The sequence below is a fragment of the Hemitrygon akajei genome, chromosome 2 (assembly GCF_048418815.1).
Source record: "Hemitrygon akajei chromosome 2, sHemAka1.3, whole genome shotgun sequence".
NCBI lineage: Eukaryota > Metazoa > Chordata > Chondrichthyes > Myliobatiformes > Dasyatidae > Hemitrygon > Hemitrygon akajei.
This window is the reverse complement of record NC_133125.1, coordinates 191,440,057-191,465,853: the sequence shown is the minus strand read 5'-3', so window position 1 is coordinate 191,465,853 and position 25,797 is coordinate 191,440,057. Positions and strand designations below refer to the sequence as shown.

The 25,797-nt window shown below is 48.6% G+C and overlaps 1 protein-coding gene across 10 annotated transcripts in view; it reads left to right on the top strand.

The window, feature by feature from the left end:
• LOC140719374 (tenascin-X-like) overlaps window positions 1-25,797 on the top strand; it is a 212,983-nt gene that overhangs the window by 170,857 nt on the left and 16,329 nt on the right. For 7 of the 10 annotated variants that reach the window (XM_073034029.1, XM_073034053.1, XM_073034045.1 and 4 more), the window contains 11 exons: window positions 317-601; window positions 2,557-2,664; window positions 7,138-7,437; window positions 8,147-8,422; window positions 10,954-11,253; window positions 14,472-14,771; window positions 17,326-17,616; window positions 18,490-18,780; window positions 19,768-19,890; window positions 22,988-23,131; window positions 25,225-25,344. In XM_073034029.1, coding sequence (XP_072890130.1) covers window positions 317-601; window positions 2,557-2,664; window positions 7,138-7,437; window positions 8,147-8,422; window positions 10,954-11,253; window positions 14,472-14,771; window positions 17,326-17,616; window positions 18,490-18,780; window positions 19,768-19,890; window positions 22,988-23,131; window positions 25,225-25,344 — 2,538 coding nt within the window. The remainder of the gene's footprint in view (window positions 1-316; window positions 602-2,556; window positions 2,665-7,137; window positions 7,438-8,146; window positions 8,423-10,953; window positions 11,254-14,471; window positions 14,772-17,325; window positions 17,617-18,489; window positions 18,781-19,767; window positions 19,891-22,987; window positions 23,132-25,224; window positions 25,345-25,797) is intronic. The other 3 variants (XM_073033986.1, XM_073034020.1, XM_073034038.1) reach the window with 3 other exon arrangements.

Sequence of the window (25,797 nt, the reverse complement as noted above, 5' to 3'; positions counted from 1 at the left end):
GCTCCCTGACACTCACAGACCTCTGATACACTGCTAGTGTCTTCCACAGTGAAGACAGATGCAAGGTACCCATAAAGTCTTATGGTGTTATCGTACTGAGAAAATAGAGAGGGTAAATACAAGCAGGCTTTCCCCACTGTGAAGCTAGAACTAGAGGTCATAGGTTAAGGTGAAACCTGAGAAGGTGACAAAACTGCACAGGTTTACTTGCTCTTACGCTTTAGATTTCTGAAATGTTCTCCAATCTCTTGTTCACTGTATGTGTGCAGCTGGGCACACCCCATGGTTTCTCACCACATTACCCTCTCTGCTTTAGCGTCTGAAGGTCCTACAGCACCAGTGAGACTGGGCACCCTGTCAACTCCGACCGTCACATCGAACTCTGTCCGCCTCTCCTGGACCACGGACAGGACCTTTGACACCTTCGTCATCCAGTACAGGGTTCAGGGGTCACAGGAGACCCAGAACATCACGGTGGCCGGCGGGAAGCGAGTGTATCTCATCAGTGGTCTCCGTCCCTCCACCCGATACATCATCCATCTCTACGGGATCTCGGGGAGTTTGCAGACCCAGCCCCTGACCACCCAGGTCACCACGACAGGTACTGTAAGGTGCTGGGTGCAATGATGCATCTCTTTGACCGTCCTTCACTCTCAGCCCCTTTCCCCTTCCTTTCCTCAACTGCTTCTCCCACTCTACAGCATCCCTCTCCCACATCCCATCTCTCCTGCCCCTCTCCCTCTCTGAATGTGACTATTTATGGTGGTTTAATGTCACTTCCAGTACACAAGTGTAAAGAAATATGGAATAATTTTGCCCCTGAGGCGATGCAACGCAAGAAGGCACACACTAATAATAAAAAACACATTAAATATAAATACACAAGACAGCTTTCATACACAGATTGATTGTATAAAGTGACCCTAGGCACAGGAGTGTCAGTGCATAAAGTGACTGACAGGAAATGATAAAGTAGTGGTGGTTGGGGGTGTGGAGGGGTGGGCGAGTGGGTGGAGATGTTGATCAGCCTTACTGCTTGGAGAAAGTAACTGTTTTTGTGTCTGGTGGTCCTGGCGTGGATGCTACGTAGCCTCCTCCCTGATGGGAGAGGGACAATCAGTCCGTGAGTAGAATGGGTGGGGTCCTTCATGATGTTACTGGCCCTTTTCCGGCATCTTTCAGTATATATGTCCTTGCAGGCTGGGCCGTTATCTGTGTCTCTTTCAGATTTATTACAGGAGGGGGCTATGTGGATATCACACAAGAAAGCTCCAGGTCCAGGAGTGAAGCAAAGCTCCTCTCTCACCCCTCCCCTTTCTCTGGGATTCTCTCTTCTCCCAGGGTCTCACTCACCTGAGTCCCACCAGTGATCACCTCTTTGCAATTCCAGTTTCCACAGGCAGGTGTGGGAGTTGTGGTAAGGCAAGGGTTAACATAATAATCCATGCGAGGGTAAGGATCGTTTGCACCCAGAGAGCACACACTCCGGGCAAGAGTGATTGAGCAGTGGATGTGTGTGTGATGCACCATCAATAACTCTCTCTGAGACGTAAAGGCAAGATATCGGCTTTTATTGACTGGAAGAAGGTAACAAGCAGTAGTTGACCACCATACTACATCCTGGAGACAGAGAGGCCGGGCTCAGACCTCAATCGCCTTTATACAGGGGTCTGTGGGAGGAGCCACAGGCGCAGTCAGCAGGGGGCGTGTCCAGACAGGTATATGTAGTTCACCACAGTGTGTGTGTGTTCCGAGTCCAGTTATTGGCGAAGACACAGGGAAGATCGGAGAAAGATTTTATAAAGATTAAGGTTTTCTCCCCACTTATATCGAAACTTTGAAATACACAGTGAGGACCAGCGCAGTCCGAGGTTGTGCTGGAGGCAGTGCACAAGGACCTCCACACTTCCTGCACCAATATAGTACGCCCAGAACTCTCTAACCCTAACCCTTACGTTTTTGGACTGTGGCAAGAAACCAGAGTACCCGGTGGGCATGGGGAGAACGTGCCAGCTCCTTACAAACAGTGTCGGGAATTGAACCCGGGTTGCTGGTGTGTATTCCACAAACTGCTGCACCGCCGTGCTTCCTCACATTTAATTAAATTCGAGAGAGCGGGACCTCTGGGGTAGTGAGGTGCCGCTCCTCTTCGTAGATAAAACATTTAGTATACTTAACTCTCTGCCTCTCTTTCTCTGGGATGCTCTTCCCCCACCCTCGACCATCCCGTCTCTCCCCGACTCTCTCTCACTTCCTCCCTGAGAGACAGGAACTGATATTCTGCAGATGCTGGAAAACCAGGGCAACACACACAAAATGCTGGAGGAACAGGCAGCATCTATGGAAAGTCAGCGTTCTGGGCCGAGACCCTACATCAGGACTGGAAAGGAAATGGGCAGAAGCCTGAATAAGACGGAGAATCACAAGCCAAAATAAGACGATGACTCTTTATTCCTCTCCATGGAAGCTGCCTGATTTGCTGAGTTTCTCCAGCACTTTATGTGTGTTACCGTGGGAACTGCGAACCAGCTAATCACCGTGTATTTTGTATTTCAGCCTCCACCCTCATGGAGGGTCAAAAGCCGATGGTTGTGCCTACTCTGGATGGTGTATCGGTTTCCAGGGTCACTGGGCACTCCCTCGAACTCTCCTGGGAGGCAGGAGGTACCTTTGACTCCTTCCTTGTTGAATATGTAGCCACGGGCTCTGCGGACGTGAGAAACCTCACGGTAACTGGCGAGCGGCGAAACACGGCCATCATAGGCCTCAGGCCTAGTATGGCCTACACACTCTGAGTCTATGGGCTCTCCGATGGCCAACGCACCAAACCTCTAAGCACTGTTGCCAATACCACAGGTGGTCCCAGCATATTCCAGTACCAATTTGTTCTTCTTGTGAAGTTTAATTCGGCTGTCAGACCAACGTAGCACAGACCTACTGAGGTGGTGTGTAGAGCAGAGAGACAAGAAGTTCGCCCACTAAATTTCCCCCACCAAAAAAAAACTCAAACAATATCATAAAGTCTAATGCTTTTCAGAAAGCCAAATACACTCTTATATACGTTAGAATGGCAGTGATATCGGAGCAAACTCTCCGTGTTAAACTGTGTCTGTCCCAAAGATCTCAATTTAGCAATTAGATGTTTCCTCTGCACCTCACAGGAACTGTTTCCAAACAGCTGCACCGTTTCCTACCACTTGCACCCTCTAGAGATGCCCCTATCTCACATAGTAATTCTGAACAAGGAATTAGTCAACCCAATATGCCCAATTCATAAACTTGTAAGTATAAGTTACTGTGGAGAACATTCTGTCAGGCTGCATCGTTGTCTGGTATGGGCGGGGGGTGGGGGGGGGGGGCTACTGCACAGGGGTGAATAAAGCTGCAGAGGGTTGTAAATCTAGTCAGCTCCATCTTGGGTACTAGCCTACAAAGTACCCAGGACACCGTCAAGGAGCTGTGTCTCAGAAAGGCAGCATCCATTATTAAGGACCCCCATCACCCAGGACATGCCCTTTTCTCACTGTTACCTTCAGGTAGGAGGTACAGAAGCCTGAAGGCACACACTCAGCGATTCAGGAACAACTTCTTCCCCTCTGCCATCTGATTCTTAAATAGACATTGAACCCGTGAACACTACCGCACTTTTTAATATATATTATTTCTGTTTTTGCCCGATTTTTAATCTATTCAGTACACGTACATGTTATTTCTTTATTTATTTTTCTCTCTCTCTTCTATATTATGTATCGGATTGAACTGCTGCTGTACCTTTCAATTCCTTCCAAGCCTGTTGTCTCTGCCTACAAAATGCTGAACCATTCACAATCCCTTCAAGTGTTTGGGCAAACCATTGGGAGAGGAGTTAGTGACCGGTGCCCTGGTTTAACAGCCACACAGCTCCGAAACAGGCCATTCAGCCCATTTGGTCCATGCTGACCATGATATCAATTCAAGGAGCCCCATTTGCCAGTGTTTGGTCCATATCCTCTAAACCTTTCCTAACCATATACCTGTCTGACTGTCTTTTAGAGATATAGAGCCCTTCAGCCCATCTGGTCTGCACCTAGACCACACCCTCCATACCCCTTCCATCCACGTACCTACAAAAGTTCTCTTAAATGCTGCAATTCACCACTTCTACTGGTAGCTCATTCCACACTCTCACCACCCTCTGAGTGAAAAAGTTCTCCCTCATAAGACCATAATACATAGGAGCAGACTTAGGCCATTCAGCCCATCGAGTCTGCTCCGCCAGTTCATCATGGCTGATCCTGGATCCCACTCAACCCCATACACCTGCCTTCTTGCCATATCCTTTAACGCCCTGACCAATCAGGAAACTATCAACTTCCACCTTAAATATACCTGTGGATTTGGCCTCCTCCACAGCTCTCTGTGGCAGAGCATTCCACAGATTCATTACACTCTGGATACAAAAATTCCTCCTCCCCTCAAATCTGAGGCTGTGCCCTCTAGTTCCGGTTACTCCCACCAGAGGAAACATCCTCTCCACATCCACCTTATCTAGTCCGTTCAACATTCAGTAGGTTTCATGAGATCCCCCTGCATTCTTCTAAATTCCAGTGAGTACAGGCCCAAAGCTGCCAAACACTCCTCATCTGTTAACCCTGTCATTCCTGGAATCATCCTCGTGAACCTCCTCTGGACTCTCTCCAATGACGACACTTCCATTCTGAGATAAGGGGCCCAAAACTGTTGACAATACTCCCAAGTGCAGCCTGACTAGTGTCTTAAAAAGTCTCAGCATTATCTCCTTGCTTTTATATTCTAATCCCTTGAAGTAAATGCCAACATTCCCCTTAAACTTTTCACCTTTCACCCTTAACCCATGACCACTAGTTCTAGTCCTCACTCAGCCTCAGGGAGGAAGGCTGCTTGCACTTAACCTATCTGTGCCCCTTATAATCTTCTATACCTCAACTAAATCTCCCCCTCATTCACCTCGGCTCCAAGGAACAAAGTCCTAACCTGCTCAACATTTCCCTGAAACTCAGCTCCTCAAGTTGTAGCAACATCCTGTGCTCTTTCAATCTTACTGATATTTCCCCCATGGACTTATGAAGATGAACACGTCAATGGAACATTGTAGTCTCTTTACCATGGGAGAGCAGCCTGAGGTTTAGGAGGAAGGTCTCGTGTTCTTACGTGTTTCTGTATTCCTAGTCGCCTCATGAATGGAACGATGTCATGTTGATCTCAGTAAGACCACCTCAGTAAGTTAAAGGTTAACTTCAAGTGGAATGGAAGTCACAAACAGACCCTGACCTGGTTAACATATTGAAAAGCCCTCCAAAAGCCTAGATGTTGCTAATTTTCCTCTGTGGATTGTATCACCAGACAGTGGCATCCATTGATGGTGTTGGTGTTGGACTTCTCAAGTAAATAGGGGCAGGTGGTGGCCACTCAGCCCCTCTAACCAGTCCCACCATCACTCCCTACCCAGGCACTTATCCATGCTGCATCACTCCTCGATATTATCATGACTGATCTGCCCCAGACCTCATTTCCTCTTCTGCAGAAGTTCCCTCATTTTCCTGTTTAAATACCCCAGTGACCCAGCCTGCACAGGCTTTGGGAGTAGATAATTCAGAATCAGATTTCATATCACTGTTGTGAAATGTGTTGTTTTGTGATGACAGTACATTGCAATACAAGAGTGAAACTATAGATTACAACAAGGTGACCAAGTGAACCAGTAGTGCAGAAAGGAAAGTACTGAGGAAGTGTACACGGCTTCAGTGTCCATTTAGAAATGCGATGGTGGAGGGGAAGAAGCTCTTCCTGAATCATTGACTCCTGTGCCTCCTCTCCAATGGCAGCAGTGACAAGAGGACATGTCCCGGGTGGTGGAGGCCACCTATTTGAGGCTTGGCCTTTTGAATGTACCTTCAGTTCTGGTGCCGTGACAGAGCTGGCTGAGCTAACAACTTCCTGCAGCTTTTCTGATCCTGCGCAGTAGTCGGTCCATGCTGGACAGGAATACAACCAGTCAGAATGCTCTCCACAGTATATCTGTAGAAACTTGCAAAGGTCTTTGGTGACATACCAATTTGCTGCTGTTCACCTGTTATTGTACTGTGAGACCCGACGTAAATTGGGGCACTACTTCGTCGAGCACTTTCGCTCCATCCGCCACTAAAGATGGCATCCCCTGTTGGCCACCCATTTCAGTTTGGCTTTCTAATACTATCCTCACATGTCTGTCCATAGCCTCATCTCTGCCACAACGAGGCCACTCATATTCCGTCTGGGTAGCCTCCAACCTGATCGCATGAGCATCGACTTCTCGAACTTGAAGTAAATTCTCCCTCCTCGTTCTCTCATTTTTCATTCTCAATTCTGGTTCCTCTCTCACTCTTTCTCTTCTCCTCATCCTCCCATCTCCACCCTCTGGTTCCCCTCCTCCTTCCCATGGCCCACTCTCCTTTCCAATCAGATTCCTTCTTCTTCAGCCCTTTAAATATACCTTCACTTTAAATATACCCAGTGACGACCTCCACAACGTCTATGGCAATAAATTCCACAGATTCACCACCCTCTGGCTAAAAAATTCCTCATCTCTGTTCTAAAGGGACGTCCCTCTATTCTGAGGCTGTGCCCTCTGGTCCAAGACTCCCCCACTATATTAAACATCCTCTCTACATCCACTCTATCCAGGCCTTTCAATATTAGGTGTGTTTCAATGAGATCCTCCCTCATTCTGCTAAATTCCAATGAATTCAGGTCTAGAACTAGCAAATGTTGCTCGTACATTAACCCTTTCATTCCTGGGCTCATTCTTGTAACTCTCCTCTGGACCTTCTCTAAAGCCAGCACATCATTTCTTAGATATGAGGCTCAAAACTGCCATCAATACTGAGTGTGGGTCGACAAAGGAAGCCTCATTGTTTTATATTCTAGTCCTTTCGAAATGTATGCCAATATTGCATTGCCTACCTTCTCTGAGGACTGATATTCCTCCCTAACTCCCATTGCCTTTCTTGAGAGGCCCTTCTTTGACAAAACATCCGGTTTTCTCTGCTGGTATCTCCCATTCATGGCTTGGGGTAGGGATGGGTGGGGGAGTCAAATTATACGTTGCTAGTGAAAGGCTTGTTGTTGTTTGTGCTGCAGTTTCCCAGGAGACAGGAGTCACCGGGCCCAGCGAGAAGGCCGAGCTGGGCGGTCTTTCTGCAATGGTGGAGTCTGCCAGCTCAGTCCGCCTCTCCTGGGAAGCGAGGAAGGCCTTTGACTCCTTCGTGGTGCAGTACCGGCCAGAGGGTACAGAGGATGTGCGGAAAGTCTCTGTAAAAGGCAGCACCCGCTCGCGCACTGTCACAGGCCTCAGGCCCAGCAGCAAGTACACGTTCTACCTTTACGGAGTGTCCAGAGGACGTCACACCAAACCCATCTCCGCCACAGTCATCACCAAAGGTACACCCAGCACCACAGCAGAAACTGAAGGAAACATTCATCTTTGGCAGATATTTCCTTCAGGGCCATGTGGTGATGATCATCTCGGCCGGCTGAGTCCGACGGGAAGGCTGAAGCCTGAGGCAGGCTCATACGGTCAATAGACCTCTGACCGCGGGCTGTCAGACAAGACTCCATCAGGCGACACCATAAACCAGCCTGATGGATCAGACTTGAGGAAACCTTGTGCAGGTCCAAGGGTTTCTTCTGCTATGTACAGGCTATCGTTATGGGATGGAGCCCCCTCCCTATCCCCTTCCCCCCCTCTCTCCCTCCCTCTCTCTCTCTCTCTCTCCCTCTCTCTCCCTCCCGCTCCCCCTCCCCCTCCCCCTCCCCTCTCCCTCCCCCTCCCTCCCTCTCTCTCTCTCCCTCTCTCTCCCTCCCGCTCCCCCTCCCCTCTCCCTCTCCCTCCCTCTCTCTCTCTCTCTCTCTCTCTCTCTCTCTCTCTCTCTTTCACTGCCCCCCTCTCTTCCCCCCATCCTCATTGCATGCAATTACCTCTCCCACTGTACCCTGAATTCCCTCACGGAGAGCTGGTTCTGATGGAGAATCCATCACGAAGCAGTTTCTATGCGCTGGATTCTCTGCAGACTGCCCATCGTTTTCCTGTCGCTGGGGCAGTGACTGGACATCCTTCTCACCTGGCTCCCCTCTCTCTTGGCCTCCACAGACACCCCAGTGGCTGCCTCCCCCGCCAGGCCCGGAGTCTCTGACATCACGGCCAACTCCTTGCAAATCTCTTGGACGGTGAAGCATGTCTACCAGTTCTTTCTGATCCAGTACAGGGCCCACGGCTCGCCTGGCTTCCAGAACCTGACGGTGGCCGCAGACGAGAGTTCGTACTCCATCACCAACCTGCGTCCGAGCACCAAATACATCATCTACCTCTATGGCGTGCACGAGATGCTCCTGACCAGGTTGATGGCCCTCGTAGCGACTACCGCAGGTACCTCACGCCACACCGAGCAGATTCTCATTCTCCACCTCCTCCTCATTTCAAACCTTCTGCATTATCGTGACAGACACTGGAGTCACCCTAATGCTGTGAAGCACGAGGCCTCGGAAAGGTGGGGCAGTAGGGGAGATGGTCACGGTGGAGGGTTCCTATACTACTGCCCCCACCCCCACCATTTGGAGTGATATTCCAGGGCGGGCCCACGTACTGAGGCAGCTCCAGACACAGAGAGGACTTCCTCCTGGGCATCTTGTCTGGCCTAGTCCTCAGGGAAAGGGACTCTCCCGCACCAATGATACCCATGTCACTGGACAAACAGCTCTCTTCTCATTGCCACGTCACTGGCTGAAGGGAACGATTGCTGCGTTGGGTACAGGGTAGACACCATGCAGCCTACAAGCGAGGCACCCTTCCCTGCGTTCTCTGGACAAGCACTGCAGAAACGCAGGTTAAAGATAAAGATTACCGTTAATTGCCTCACACACAGAAAAGGTACTCTGAAATGCAGCGACCAACATGGTCCGGTTTTGTGCTGGGGGCAGCCCACAAGTGTCGATATGCTACCAGCACCAGCATGCACCGTGCTCGGACGCTGCGATAGTGTAGGGTTAGAGTGACACTATGACAGCTTGGGGCGTCGGAGTTCAGAGTTCAATCCCAGCATCCTCTGTAAGGAGGCTGTACGTCCTCCCCGTGGAATGCTTGGGTTTTCTCCAGGAGCTTCAGTTTCCTCCCACAGGACTGGACAGATTGTCCTGGGATTAGGTTAGGGTCGAATCGGGCTTGTCAGGGGATGCTGAGCGGCACTGCTCGAAGGGCTGAAGGATCTATCCCATGCTTTTTGCTAAATAAGTAGACAGATAGTCCACAGCTTACTAAAGTTAACCCTAACCCTAACCCATGCACCTTACTAAACCTAATCTGTATACTTAATAACCCTAACCAGTACATTTTACTGACCCTAATCCTAACCCGCACATCTTACTAACCCTAATCCTACCTGTACATCTGACTCTAACCTGTACAATTTACTAACCCTAACCCTAACCCTAATCCTAACCCTAACCCTAACCCTAACCCTAACCCTAACCCTAACCCTAACCCATATATCTTAATAACCCTAACCCGCACATCTTACTAACCCTAACCCGTGCATCTTACTAACCCTAATCTTACCAGTAAATCTTACTAACCCTAACCCGTTCATCTTACTAACACTAACCCGTGCATCTTACAAACCCTAATCTTACCAGTAAATCTTACTAACCCTAACCAGTGCATCTTACAAACCCTAATCTTACCAGTAAATCTTACTAACCCTAACCCGTTCATCTTACTAACCCTAACCCGTGCATCTTACAAACCCTAACCCGTGCATCTTACTAACCCTAACCCTAACCCTAACCCTAACCCTAACCCTAACCCTAACCCTAACCCTAACCCTAACCCGTGCATCTTACTAACCCTAATCTTACCCGTAAATCTTACTAACCCTAACCCATGCATCTTACTAACCCTAATCTTACCCGTAAATCTTACTAACCCTAACCCGTGCATCTTACTAACCCTAATCCGTGCATCTTACTAACCCTAATCTTACCCGTAAATCTTACTAACCCTAACCCGTTCATCTTACTAACCCTAACCCGTGCATCTTACAAACCCTAACCCATGCATCTTACTAACCCTAATCTTACCCGTAAATCTTACTAACCCTAACCCGTGCATCTTACTAACCCTAACCCGTGCATCTTACTAACCCTAATCTTACCAGTAAATCTTACTAACCCTAACCCGTTCATCTTACTAACCCTAACCCGTGCATCTTACAAACCCTAACCCGTGCATCTTACTAACCCTAATCTTACCCGTAAATCTTACTAACCCTAACCCATGCATCTTACTAACCCTAATCTTACCCGTAAATCTTACTAACCCTAACCCGTGCATCTTACTAACCCTAATCCGTGCATCTTACTAACCCTAATCTTACCCGTAAATCTTACTAACCCTAATCTTACCCGTAAATCTTACTAACCCTAACCCGTGCATCTTACTAACCCTAATCTTACCCGTAAATCTTATTAACCCTAACCCGTGCATCTTACTAACCCTAACCCCTGCATCTTACTAACCCTAATCTTACCCGTAAATCTTACTAACCCTAACCCGTGCATCTTACTAACCCTAACCCATGCATCTTACTAACCCTAACCCGTGCATCTTACTAACCCTAATCTCACCCATAAATCTTACTAACCCTAACCCATGCATCTTACTAACCCTAACCCTAACCCGTACGTTTTTGCACTGTGGGAGGAAACCAGAGCCCCCTGAGGAAGCCCATGTGGTTTTGGGAGAACGTACAAACTCCTTACAGACAGCAGCGGGAATTGAACCCTGATCAGTGATCGCTATCTCTGTAAAACAACTGTGCTAACCGTTAGGCTGTCACACAGCCCAGCGTACACTGACCGTCTCACCTTCCACCCTCCCTCTTCCTACTCACCCTCTGCCTCCAGCTTCCATTGTTCAGGAAGGCGTGAGGCCAGGCCAGCCGCGGGCTCTGGGCAGCCTCTCCGTCTCCAACATCACGGCCGACTCGCTGGAACTGTCGTGGTCGGCCCGCTGGCGCTTCGACTCCTTCGTCATTCAGTACAGGGCGCAGGGATCCGAGCGGGTGCAGAGGGTCCGGGTCGCTGGCAATCGTCGCTCCTACATCATCCTGGGTCTCCAGCCCAGCACCAAGTACACTGTCTACGTCCACGGCGCGTCCGGGGGCCGTCGCACTGACCCCCTCTCCATCGTCATCAGCACCACAGGTACCAGGCCACAGTCAGCGAGCAGCTGCCCCTGGAAATATCTCTTCAATGCAGATATTTCCCCGTCTGTTCCCTGAGTAACCTGATAACCTGGGCTTCGCACTCAGTTACAACTTTCGAAGCACCAAAATCTCAAACCGTATTGCTTCAAACTCTCCCAGCTTTCTCCATCCCTCTCCCCTCCCCCCTCTTTCCACCAAGTCTCACTCACCATAAGTCGCTTGTGGTGCAATGTGGCTGACGGACACACCTTGCTCTGTGTACCTTTGGGCAGTGGCTGTCAGCATGTAGGACAGAGCACAGGCTCTAGTATGTACAGCACATTGCACCTGTATCCAGGGATACAACCTGTACAAGACTATTTGTATACAGTTCAATGCGCCTGTACCCTGGGATACAATGTATGCAGCTCAGTACACCTGTACCCTGGGATACAATGTATGCAGCTCAGTGTGTCTGTACCCTGGGATACATTGTATACAGCTCAGTACACCTGTACCCTGGGATACAATGTATGCAGCTCAGTGTGTCTGTACCCTGGGATACAATGTATACAGCTCAGTACACCTGTACACTGGGATACAATGTATGCAGCTCAGTGTGTCAGTAGCCTGGGATAGAATGCATACAGCTCAGTGTGTCTGTAGCCTGGGATACAATGTATGCAGCTCAGTGTGTCTGTACACTGGGATACATTGTATACAGCTCAGTACACCTGTACACTGGGATACAATGTATGCAGCTCAGTGTGTCAGTAGCCTGGGATAGAATGCATACAGCTCAGTGTGTTTGTACCCTGTGATACAATGTATACAGCTCAGTGTGTCTGTAGCCTGGGATACAATGTATACAGCTCAGTGTGTCTGTACCCAGGGATATAATGTATACAGCTCAGTTTGTCTGTAGCCTGGGATACAATGTATGCAGCTCAGTGTGTCTGTACACTGGGATACATTGTATACAGCTCAGTACACCTGTACCCTGTGATACAATGTACACAGCTCAGTACACCTATACCCAGGGATACAATGTATACAGCTCAGTGTATCTGTAGCCTGGAATACAATGTATACAGATCGATGCACCTGTACCTTGTGATACAATGTACACAGCTCAGTGTGTCTGTACCCTGTGATACAATGTATACAGCTCAGTGCACCTGTACCCTGTAGTACAATGTTTACAGGTCAGTACACATACACTCTGGGATACAATGTATACAGCTCAATGTATCTGTAGCCTGGAATACAATGTATACAGATCGATGCACCTGTACCTTGTGATACAATGTACACAGCTCAGTGTGTCTGTACCCTGTGATACAATGTATACAGCTCAGTGTATCTGTAGCCTGGAATACAATGTATACAGATCGATGCACCTGTACCTTGTGATACAATGTACACAGCTCAGTGTGTCTGTACCCTGTGATACAATGTATACAGCTCAGTGTGTCTGTACCCTGTGATACAATGTATACAGCTCAGTGCACCTGTACCCTGTAGTACAATGTTTACAGGTCAGTACACATACACTCTGGGATACAATGTATACAGCTCAATGTATCTGTACCCAGGGATATAATGTATACAGGTCAGTTTGCCTGTACCCTGGGATATAATGTATACAGGTCAGTGTGCCTGTGCCCTGGGATACACTGTACACAGATTGCTGTACCTGTACCCAGGGATACAATATATACAGGTCAGTAAACATAAACCCTGGGATACAATGCATGCAACTCTGTGTGTCTGTAGCCTGGGATACAATTTGTAGAACCCAGTGCACCACTCCCGGTGTATCGAGGTCATTGTGCCTGTACCTGAGGTGCAATGTGCACAGCCCACAGTGACTGTGTCATTGTATACAGCTGAGGGCCCCTGTAACATGATATACCGCGTATGTAGCTTTTTGTGCCTGTACCACTCTGTAGAGGAAGGGTGGTTGTACTGTGAGGTGCAGGGTCTCTAACCCCATTACGTGCAGACCACCACCTCAACAATGTATGTAACACAATACAGTGCATAATCACTGCAAATATTACATTCTTCATTGTATCTCACTGTAATACAAAGTATAGACTCACCGGTATCTACACACTGTGACGCTGGCTGCAGGCTGCTTTCTCCCGCTATTCCCTCCCACCTTTCTACCTCCTACTTCTTCAGGATCCACATGTCCCTGCTTATCTGCTTCCATCGGCCTCAGGCAGACAGACCACCCACTGGAGGATGCTGAGGTCAGTGTGGTTACCAGCAATCGGAGTGAGCCAAGCCCCTCCAGATTCAGAGCGAGATTTTTTTATCACAATATACAGTGAAATGCATTGTAGCATTAAGAAAGTGCTGGGGCAGCCCAGAACTGTTACCACACATTCTGGCACCAACATAACATGCCCACAGTGTTCAGCAGCACACAAGCAAGCGCAACAACATAAACAAGACAACAGCAAAACAGGCTCCTTTCACATCCATCTACCCACTCGCTCGCACAGACAGGCCTCTGACCTCAATAACCTCTGCTTCTGAGCCTCCACTTCTTGCCCCTGGGCTCACAGCCTTTCTGACCAACTCCTGGACTCACTCATCACAAGACCTCGACCTTTGGGCCTCGCCAGATGGACTGGCCAATTATGGGACTTTGACCTTTGAGTATCACCCCAGGATTGGCTGATCATAAGGTTGTGACCTTTGGGCGTCAACCCCAGGACCGGCCGATCATGGAACTTTGACCTTTAGGCCTTGACTTTGGGACTGACCAACTTGGGGATTGGGGGTGCCTCCAGCCTGCGTGGACCTCTGACCTGTAACCCTCCAACCTGGAGACTTTTCAGCCTCATCACTTCCCCCTACCCCGGAATCACTGGAGTGCTCAACCTGAATTCCAAACACTGGCTTCTGCCCTTGACTCTTCATTAACTGCTCCTGACATCTAACTCCCCTTCATCGATGTCCCTGAACCCTAGCCCTCCCCACCTCCCCACGCTGTCTCCAAAACCACCCTTACAAACCTAAAAAAGACTATTCCTGAGTCAGGGCCTGAATGGACGTTGCAGCTCAGCGCCAAGTTTTCCTTCTCAGCTTGGATCACCACATTCGTCTCCAGGACGCTGTGGCCGGAAGCCTGAGATTGGGAGCAATGGGAGACCTGCTAACTCACCCCGGACCACAGCCTTTCCCTCTAACACTCTCTTTTCTCCCCTTTCTTCCTCGCTGCAGCCTCTGTGGACACCAATGGCGTCAGGCCAAGCCAGTTGAGTAAACTTATTCGCCTCTCAGGGAACAACGTCACGGAAAATTCCTTGCAGGTCCACTGGGCTGCCGAGCGAGGCTTTGACTCCTTCGTTATCCAGTACGGAGCCGAGGGATCTGCAGACACACAGAATATTACTGCCGCTGGGGACCAACACACTGCCTTCATCACTGGCCTGAAACCCGCCACCACATACCGCGTCTCACTCATCGGGCTGTCCGGAAACAGGCGGACAAGGCCACTAACCACCACGGTGACCACCACAGGTACAGCCCACAACCAGGGCAATTCTCTCAATCCCGCAACTGCCCCGTCAACTAAACCTGAACTTTTCCTCCAAGTTGATAGGGTGGTTAAGGAGGTGTCAGGAGATTTGAGTTCAGAAGCCAGGAGGTAATTTTTCAGCTCTATAAAACCCAGGTTAGACTACACTTGGAATACAGTGTGTTCATTTCTGGTCACCTCGCTATAGGAAGGGTGTGGAAGCAGAGGAGATTTAACAGGACGCTACCTGGATTAGGAGTGATGCACCATCAATAACTCTTGGAGACAGGAAGTGAACGATAGGCTTTTATTAGCAGCAGAAGGGGAGCACGACATCTCGGAGACTGAGGGAGGAGCAGTACCCCAATCACCTTTATACAGGGGTATGCGGGAGGAGCCACAGGAGCAGTCAGCAGAGGGGCGTGTCCAGATAGGTATACATAGTTTACCACAGGGAGTGTGTCTAATGAGAGACTGAGATGGGCACATGGATGTTAGAAAAACAGAGGACTATGTGGGAGGGAAGGGTTAGGTGATCTTAGGTGGTAGCGTAGCGGTTAGCATGACACTTACAGTTCAGAGTTCTGAATTCGATTCCTGCATTGTTTGTAATGAGTGTCTATGTCCTCCCTGTGAGCGTGTGTGATTCCTCCTGCTGGTCCCGTTTCCTCCCAGACTCCAGAGCCGTGCTGATCCGTAGGTTACCTGGTGAAGTGTCCCGTGATTAGGCTAGGGTTAAGTAGGTGGGTTGTTGGGTGGTGCAGCACGTTGCATCGAAGGGCCTGTTCCACACTGTGTCTCTAAATAAAGAAATAGAAAGCTGGCACAGCATTGTGGGCCGAAGGGCCTGAACTCTGCTGTCGTGTCACCCATTTGCCTTCCATCCCCATCTGTCCGAAACCCTCATGCAGGACTGTCATCTGAGCTACACATGGGCCCTATGAGGAGGAAATACCAGCCAGTGTTCCCATGCGGCGTTCAAAAAAGTTCAAAGTAAACTTACTATCAAAGGACACATACGGTCTGTCACCACACGCAAGCCTGGGATTCAGATCAAACACCAAAAAACACAATAGAACCGATGAAAGATCACACAGCCAAAGACTACACATACAGAAAGAAATGCAACAATTAATAATAGTAACAAATAAATATCGAGGACATGAGATGAAGAGTCCTTGAAGGCGAGGCGGTACATTGCGGTGGTGGGGTGAATGAAGTTGAGTGGAGTTATCCCCTGTGGATGATGGAGCAAAGAGTCGTTCACTTGGAGAACACATCTGGCAATTGACAGTCTCTTAAACTGTGAGCAGTGCAAAGAAGGCAGGGTATTCCCAGTGGTGGGAGGGCATTATTGGAAAGCGCTTGGAGGAAAGTATAGGGGGGATGTCAGAGGTAGGTTTTTTGTAGACAGAGAGTGCTGGGTGCGTGGAACAAGCTGCCGGGGTGGTAGTAGAGGCTGATACATTAGAGGTATTTATCTTAGATAGAAAAATCACAGCTATATAGGAGTAAGGGTCGGATTAATCTTAGAGTCAGCATTGCATTGTGGGCCAAAGGGCCTGTGTTATGCTATACTGTTCTATCATTCATGGACCACTCTTGTCACCTATCAGATTCCTTCTTCTTCAGCCGTCTATCTTTTCCACCTATCAACTCGGAGCTTCCTCCTTCATCCCTCTCTCCCACCCATCCACTTGCCAATGCCATCACCTTCTTATTGAGCTTTTCCCACTTCCTGGCCAGTCCTGATGAAGGGCCTCGGCCTGAAACATCGGCTGAGTATTACCCTCCATAGGTGGTGCCTGGCCTGCTGCATCTTAAACACAAGGGATTCTGCATAGGCTGGAAATCCAGAACAACACACACACACACAAAATGCTGGAGGGACTCAGCAGGTCAGGCAGCATCTATGGAAATGAATAAACAGCTGACATTTTGAGCCGAGACCATGCATCAGGACAGGAAGGAAAGGGGAAAGATGCCAGAATAAAAGGGGAGGGGGAAGGGGAAGGAGGAGGTGATAAAGTGAACCCAGGTGGGTGAGAAAGGAAAAGGTCTGGAGAACAAGGAGTTTGAGAGTTGGACATGGGAGAAAGGGAAGAAGGAGGGGGAGGTGATAGTCAGGTGAGGAGAAGAGGTAAGCGGCCAGAATGGGGAACAGAAGGAAGAGAGAGAAATCGACGTTCATGCCATCAGGTTGGAGGGTACAGCCAGAATATGAAGCGTTGCTACTCCAATAGACAGTAGGTGCAGGAGTAGGCCATTCGGCCCATTCACTGTGATCATGGCTGATCATACACAATCAGTACCCCGAGCTGAGAGTGGCCTCATCGTGGCACGAGAAGAGGCCATGGACCAACATGGGAAGTGTTTGGCCACTGGGGAATTCTGCTCTTGGCGGCTGGAGTGGAGGTGCTTGACAAAGCGGTCCTCCAATCTACTCAATCGATGTACCTGCATAATCTCTTGTGTTTATCATTGGGCGTTTTCTCTCTTGTAGTTGGTCACTGCCAGATTATCTCTTCTGTGGCTGAATCTCTTTCTTCCTTTTAGTGTCCAGAATGGTGGAGCAAGTCAAATCCATCATGTTTGGGAGCCTGTCCTTCTCGAACATCACGGCAAACTCACTCCAACTCTCCTGGGAAATGGACGGCACCTTTGACTCCTTCCTGATAGAGTACGTGGCACAGGGTTCCGACGTGCGGAACAACTTCACGGTGGCCGGTGACCGCCGTTCTGCCTACATCACAGGTCTCAAACCTGCCACCAACTACACCATTTACCTCTACGGTGTGTCCAGGGGCAAACTCTCCAGACCCCTGGAGGCCCGCTTAACCATCAGAGGTATGCCATCCGGGAAATGACTGAGGTTTCTTTGCCCCAGCACATATTTCTGGTGCCATACTGTTCTGTGCCATATGTTTGTACTGAAGGCTTGGGATGGGAATGGGTTGATTTCAGGAAAGTTGGGTAGTGGGATTAAGATCAAAATGAGTAAATGAGGCTCTGGATTGGAGGGCGGGGATTTTAGAATGGTGGACTAAAGGACTGGGATTAAAATGGGAGCGGCAGGCTGCGGGGTGAGACAGCAAGGGGTTGTAGAGTCATGGAACATAACAGAAACAGGCACGTCTGGAATGCACTCAACTATTATTCTGTCTACTCCCATCGACCTACACCCAGACTACTGCCCTCCATACCCCTCCCATCCATTATCCAAACTTCTCTTAAACGTTGAAATCAAACATGCATCCACCACTCATTCGACGCTCTCACCATGCTCTGAGCGAAGAAACTCCTTCTCAAGTTTCCCTTAAACATTTCATCTCTCACCCTTAACCCATGACCTCTAACTCCAGTCTCAATCAACCGGGGGAAAACCTTGCATTTACCCTATCAATACCCCTCATCATTTTGTATACCTCTATCAAATCTCCCCTAATTCTCCTACACTCCAGGGAATAAACCTTTCCCTTTAACTCGGATCCTCAAGTCCTGGCAACATCCTTATAAACTTTCCTTGTACTCTTTCAATTTTATTTACATCATTCCTGTAGGTAGATGACCAAAACTGCACACAATACTCCAAGTGAAGCCTCAAAACTGTTTTATACAACTTCAACGTAACATCCCAGCTCCTGTACTCAACACTTTGGTTTGTGTCCCACTCTTGGATAACAGAGGTGACACTAAACTTGCATTTCATCCCTTGTCTAGCGGTTCCTGTGCACAGCACCTCCATTAGTAGCTTGGGAGGCGTCTCGGTGTCTGATGTCACCTCGCACGGACTGAGGCTGTCCTGGACAGTGGAAGAAGGTGCCTTTGACTCGTTCCTAGTTCGCTATGCAGACACAAAGGGACGGCTGGCCTCCAAGGAGATTACGGCCTCTGGCGACCGTCGACGCATCACACTGACAGATCTGAGTCCCGGCACAGAATACCAGCTTTCTCTCTATGGCGTCCTGGATGGTCAAGAGACTAATGCCATTCCCATCACGGCACTAACAGGTAAAGAATCAGATCTGCACACATTCCTGCATTTGAAGATTTAAAGAAGATTTAAAAGTCTCAGAGATTCGGATGTTTGGACAGTCAGACATTCAGACAGTTAGAACATAGAACACAGAAATCTACAGCACATTACAGGCCCTTTGGCCCACAGTGTTGTGCCGGCCATGTAATCTACTCTAGAAACTGCCTAGAATTTCCCTAACGCATAGCCCTCTATTTTTCTAAGCTCCATGTACCTATCTAAGAGTCTCTTAAAAGACTGTGTTGTATCCAAAGACATTCCAGACAGTTAGTTGGACAGTTTTCTATTAAAGATTAGCCTTATTTGTCACACGTACATCAAAACATAGAGTGAAATGCTTCATTTGTGTTAACGACCAACACGATCTGAGGGTGTGCTAGGGGCAGCCAAAAGTGTTTGCACACTTCTGGCACCAACATAGCACACTCACAACTGACTAAGTCTAACCCGTAGACCTTTGGAGCCCTGGGGCCTTCTGGTTGTCCTGTGGTCTATGAGACACCAGTCTCCTCAATAATACCCATTGTCTCCCAAATGGCCCGAGGGACAGAGGGGGCAGTGCTTCAGGGTCAGGGTTTCCCATTTTCAAATCATCTTTCCCAACTCAAACTCAATGTAGCAGGGCGTAGAAGCTCGAGTAACGCATTACAGCAGCAGTGACCACCGATCGGGGTTTGATTCCCGGAGTTTGTACATTCTCCCTGTGACTGCTTGCGGACCTTTTAGGTATTCCCGTTTCTTCCCATAATCCAAAGACGTAGGGGTTCAGGTTAGTAAGTTCTGGGCATGCTGTGTTGGTCCTGGAATCATGGCGACACTTGCGAGCTGCCCCCAGCACATCCTTGGACCGTGTTGGTCGTTAAACCAAATGACACATTCCACTCTATGTCTCAATGTACGTGCAGCAAATGAAGCTGATCTCCAAGTTCTTTTCCCTCTGTAATGTCGCTTTGATATTCCAGCCCAGGAGAGGCAGAACGGGATGAGTTTCACAGATATCACCGACACCTCTGTCACCATCAGCTGGGCTGCAGCCTCGGAGCCCGTCGACACCTACAAGATCTTCTACGTGCCAACTATACAAGGTAAAAGGGCTGGGTGGTTGGCATGGGCATCTTCCCCCTTCCTTTCCAGTCCTGAAGAAGTGTCTCAGCCTGAATCGTCAATTGTTTATTCATTTCCAAAGATGCTGCCTGACCTGCTGAGTTTCTCCACCATTTCGTGTGTGTTGCTTTGAATCTGCAGAATCCTCTGTTTAAGATCATCAGATCTTCTCATCTTATTTTCTTTCTTCTTCAGCCCTTTATCTCTTTCAACTATTCCCTTACTTACCTCTCCCTCTACCCCCACCCATCCATCTTCCCCACACCTGGTCTCCTTTCTCTCCCCTTTACCTTCTGCTCCCTTGCTGGCCAGTCCTGATGAAGGATCTCGGCCTGAAACGTCAACCATTTATTTGCCTCCTGAGTGCTGACCAGCTGAGTTCCTGCAGCATTTTGCGTGTGTTGTCCTGGCCTTTGCTCGGGATTGGGGAAGGGCCTTATGGGATCTAACGGAGGATCTCCATCCTCCCGAGAGAAAAGTGTGACCTTTGTTCAGAGTCTGAACCACTGAGGGCAATGACCTTTAACTCCCTGACCTTCAATGCAACCTCAGACCAAGATGCATGTTGGGTACCGACCCTGTAATGTGTCACCTTTAACCCTTGCTGGTGTATCTGCAACTTTTGACCTTTAACTATCTTCAACCTCACAATTCGGTAAACAACACTACACTTTCACCCAGGAACTTTAAACTGCCCGCTTTTACCAGAATTACCCCTTTTAATAATAATCAGTGAGGTACAGAGAGAGTGTCAGTATTTACCAACCTTTATTGTCTACACTAACAAGTATGTGAATTCATACCCTGTGTGCCCACCTGCCTGTCCTGAATAGTCAAAGAATAGCAAAGGTACTTCCCAGGCAAAGGAGTCTATGCTGGCCAGGCGTGCCTCGTTGTCCCGATTCACTCACCGCGTGTTTCACGCAGGGTTGCTTACGCTTGTATCTGTGATGGTTATTCTTCGAAGTTACCGCTGCCAGCCCACACGAAACATCCACTTTTATATCCATTCCTTATCAATTCAGATACTGCATTCCAGTGTCAATGGGTGTTGGTCTTGTGTCTGACCTTTAACACCTTGTTATTGGCTCTGCTCCAAGTCAACCCTCTTCCCATCAAGTGACAACCGGTAATTTACGGCTCTTTGTTCTCAATCAGCACCAACTTGATTCACGCAGAACGGGTGCTGACTCCAACAGTCAAAAATCTGCGTGGTAAGACCATAAGACGATAAGATATTGGAGCAGGAGTGGGCCATTCAGCCCATCGAGTCTGCTCCACCATTCAGTTATAGGCTGAGCCAATTTTTCCAGTCATCCCCACTCCACTGCCTTCTCCCCATACCCCTTGATGCCCCAGCTAATCAAGAACCTATCTATCTCTGCCTTAAATACGCCCAATGATTTGGCCTCAACAGCTGCTTGTGGCAACAAATTCCGCAGATTTACCACCCTCTGACTAAAGTAATTTCTCCACATCTGGGTTCTGAATGGACGTCCTTCAATCCTGAAGTCATGCCCTCTTCTTCTAGACTCCCCTACCGTGGGAAATAACTTTGCCATATCTAATCTAATCTGTTAACATCTGGAATGTTTCAGTGAGATCCCTCCTCATTCTCCTGAACTCCAGGGAATATAGACCAAGAGCTGCAAGATGTTCCTCATGCAGTAACCCTTTCATTCCTGGAATCATTCTTGTATGCTATATCCATCCAAAGAACATCTCACAAATAAGTTCATATTTGGAAATGATCCCTAGTTCATCAGATTGCCTGAGGCATCATCGTGTCAACTTTAAAACACTGATCAAGCCAAGCGACTTGCTCACAAAATGGAGAACCCAGTCTTCTTCATAAAATGTCAGGCTCCATCTCCTCGCCCATGGCACGAACAAAGGGAATTGGTCCGTCTGCTTCCACCGTCCTTGATTCATTTGAATTCACTGATTTGCAGACAGGAGTACCTGCAATTCCTTCTGGCCAGCATCTACCTCTCCTTGATCCAAAGATGTTTATCTTTGAATCACCATGCTCCTCTATTCCATTGACCTCGCAGGACTGCCCTGAATTTACAGCAGGAGTGCGATACTTACATTCTACAAAGATAAAGGTGCTACATATTTTCTGGATTCGTACCCTCTGTTTACAGACAATAACCTTCTCTGCATTACAGAACCATCATCCTCCTCCCTTTGCGCAACTTCAGCCTTCCCGTTTCTCAGGTGAAATGCCATTAACAGCATGCTTCACATTGACGTTACCGCAGCATACGATACTGTCCTTACCCCCCCCCCCGATGTATTTGAACGCTTGATCCCCAGTTCCAAAACTTATCCCACGAGTCACTTCGCTCAGTATTTCATTTGTTTCATCAGCATGTCCCAATAACTTTAGTGTTCAGTCCTTTGATGGAATATTTCCTTTTCCTCCTCCCCAACCCGTGTCCAGACTGCATTCAAATGAGAAACCGTTGGCAATTCGGTAGCAAAATAGACCCGCAAGTAACAACTCATATCATTTTTTTTCGGATTGTAATTTTCTCCTTCATTACCATGTTTATTGCTGGCCGAGGCAAAGTTCCGCCTTCAGTGCTCGAATCCAAAGTCACGATCCCAATTGCAACATTATGGCTTTCCGAAGCACACACGATCCATCCCTTGGTGTAACTCATTGTTGCAGTGTGTTTATATGCCTGTCCCACCAGTGCATATCGTAAGAAGAACTCGTGGCAGGGAAGCGGACTGCCTCTGTTGGGTTGGGGTGCTGCCTCCTGTGCTCACTGTGTGGACTGCCTTCGACTGCAGCTGCACTTGTGTGAAATGAGGAACTGCCATGGGCAGGTTCTTGCAGAAACGTGGCTCCAGGAGAACATCCATGCACCATCATTCTGCAGGACCTGACACTCACAGACTTGAGATACATCACTCTCGTTTTACATTTTGTTATCTCTGTGCTGTCATAATGAGATGTGCTGTGTGTGACTCTTGGTTCTGCGTTTTGCCCCTTGGCCCCAGCAGACTATGCGCATAGTTGAATGACAATTAAACGTGAGCTTGACCTGGGTTCTGTGCTTTTGCCAGGTGACCCGAGGAGCAGGAGTGTGGATGGGGCCAGAACCAGCATCACCCTGAGTGGCCTGCAGCCCAGCACACAGTACGAGGTCAACCTCGTGCCCATGAGGGGCCGGGTGGAGAGCCCTCCCATCCTGGGCCGCTTCACCACTGGTGAGGGGCAGCAAAGCTGGGGGGGGGGGGTTAAGGGGGGGTGGAGAGCGTGGATAGCCGAGGGTGAGGTGACGAGGGTTGCTGACGACTGTGTACAATCACTCAGCGATGGACACAGTTCAATTGATCACCTGACTCGATCCCCACCCACCATCCCAACACTCTCCTGTCTCACCTCCCTCACCCCAGGGGTCCCACCATCCCCATACTGTGTACCCTCCCCACCAACTCTCCCCATTCCCTTCCCCGCCTCCTATCATTCACCCCTTACCCTCACCTCCCCCTCAACATACCCTCCATATTCCAAAAGTTCCTTCAGATACATAAAATGTAAAAGAGAGGTGAGAGTGGCTATCAGACCCCTGGAAAACAATGGAGAGCTCATAATAGGGGACAAAATGAATCAGTCTTCACTGCGGAATGGTGGAAGTTCCAGGTGTCGGGGGCATGAAGTCTGTGGAGCTACCATAACTAGAGAGAAGGTTCTTGGGAAACTGAAAGGTCTGAAGGTAGACAAGTCACCTGGACCAGATGTTCTACATCCCAGGGTTCTGAAAGAGATGACTGAGTAGATCGCGGAGACATTAATAATGATCTTTCAAGAAGCACTAGAAAGGTTCTGGAAGACTGGAAAATTGTAAACGTCACTCCAGGGTGGGAGAGAGGCAGAGGAAAGGAACCTATCAGCCAGTTAGTCTGACCTCAGTGGCTGGGAAGATGTTGAAGTGAATTATTAAGGGTGAGGTCTCAGGGTACTTGGAAGCACGTGATAAATTAGTCAGCATGGTTTCCTCAAAGGAAAACCTTGCCTGACAAATCTGTTGGAATTCTTTGAAGAAGTAACAAGTAGGATAGACAAAGGAGAATCACTTGATGTTGTGTACTTGGAATTCCAGAAGGCCTTTGACAAGGTGCCACATGAGGCTGCTTAACAAACTATGAGCCCACAGTATTACAGGAAAGATTCCAGCATGGACAAAGCAGTGACTGATTGGCAGGAGGAAAAGAGTGAGAATAAAGGGAGCCTTTTCTGGCTGTCTGCCGGTGACAGGTGATGTTCCACAGGGGTCTGTGTTGGGACCAATACGTTTTACTTTATACGTCAATGATTTGGATGATAGAATTGATGGCTTTGTTGAAATTTTTAAAGACGATATGAAGGTAGGTCGAAGAGCAGGTAGTTTTGAGGAAGTAGAGAGGCTACAGAAGGACTGATTAGGAGGCTGGGCAAAGAAATGGCAGATGGAATACAAAGTCAGGAAGTGTGTGGTCATGCACTTTGGTAGAAGAAATGAAAGGGTTGACTATTTTCTAAATGACAAGAAATACGAAAAACTGAGGTGCAAAGGGACTTGGAAGTCATTGCGCAGGATTCCCTGAAGGTTCATTTGCAGGTTGAGATGGTGGTGAGGAAGGCAAATGCAATGTTTGCATTCATTTTGAGTGGACGAGAATATAAAAGCAGGGATGTCATGTTGAAACTTTATAAGGCATTGGTCAGACCGGACTTGGAGTATTGTGAGCAGTTTTGGGCCCCATGTCTAAGAAAAGATGTGCTGACATTGGTGAGGGTCTAGAGGGGGTTCATGAAAGTGATCCCGGGAATGAAAGGGTTAACATATGAGGAGCGTTTAGTGGCTCAGCGCCTGTACCTGCTGAAGCTTAGATGAATGGGGGAGCATCAGAGATCTCATTGAAACCTATTGAATATTGAAAGGCCTAGATAGAGAGGATGTTTCCTGTGGTGGGAGAGCCTAAGACCAGGGGACACAGCTTCAGAACAGAGGAGCATCCTTTTAGAATGGAGATGAAGAGGAATTTCTTTAGCCAGAGGGTGGTGAATCTGTGGAATTTATTGCCACAGACAGCCTTGGAGGACAAGTCATCGGGTATATTTAAAGTAGAGGTTGATAGGTTCTTGATGTGAGGGTGTCAAAGGTTATGGGGAGAAGGCAGAAGAATGGGGTTGAGAGGGAAAATAAATAATTGATGATGGAGCAAACTCGATGGGCCAAGTGGCCTAATTCTGCTCCTATGTCTTATGGTCTCTGGAAAGCCCCAGTGTGAATAACCTCCTATTACTGCTTTCCCAGCCCCAGACCCACCATCCCATCTACGGGCCATCGATGTCTCGGGGACACGGGCCGTCCTGCAGTGGAAACCAGCGGCTGCACCCATCGACCACTACGTCGTCAGCTATAAGGCTGAAGGGAGTGAGTGCAGGGTCTCGGGGTGGGGTGGGGTGGGGGGGACTTCTCAGATTCAAATGTACTTTTGCTGTATACAGTGAAATGCATTGTTTGCATTAACCACCGCGCAGCCCGCGCGTATCGGCACGCATTCCAGCACCAACGTGGCATGTTCACAACGCTCAGCGGAACAACACGGAACACAGACTCTCGGGGTTGGACCCACTCCTCAGCACATAACATACACCCTCCCACTCATTTCACTCACTACACGCAATTACAATTTACACCCCTACCACTGTGCACCAAGAAAGCAGCATCCTCATCACCCTGCACATGCCCTCTTCTCATTGCTAACATCAGGAAGGAGATACAGAAACCTGAAGACCCACACATAATGTTTTAGGAACAGCCTCTTCCTCTCTGCCATCAGATTTCTGAATGGGCACTGAACACTGCCTGACTACCTCTACCTCA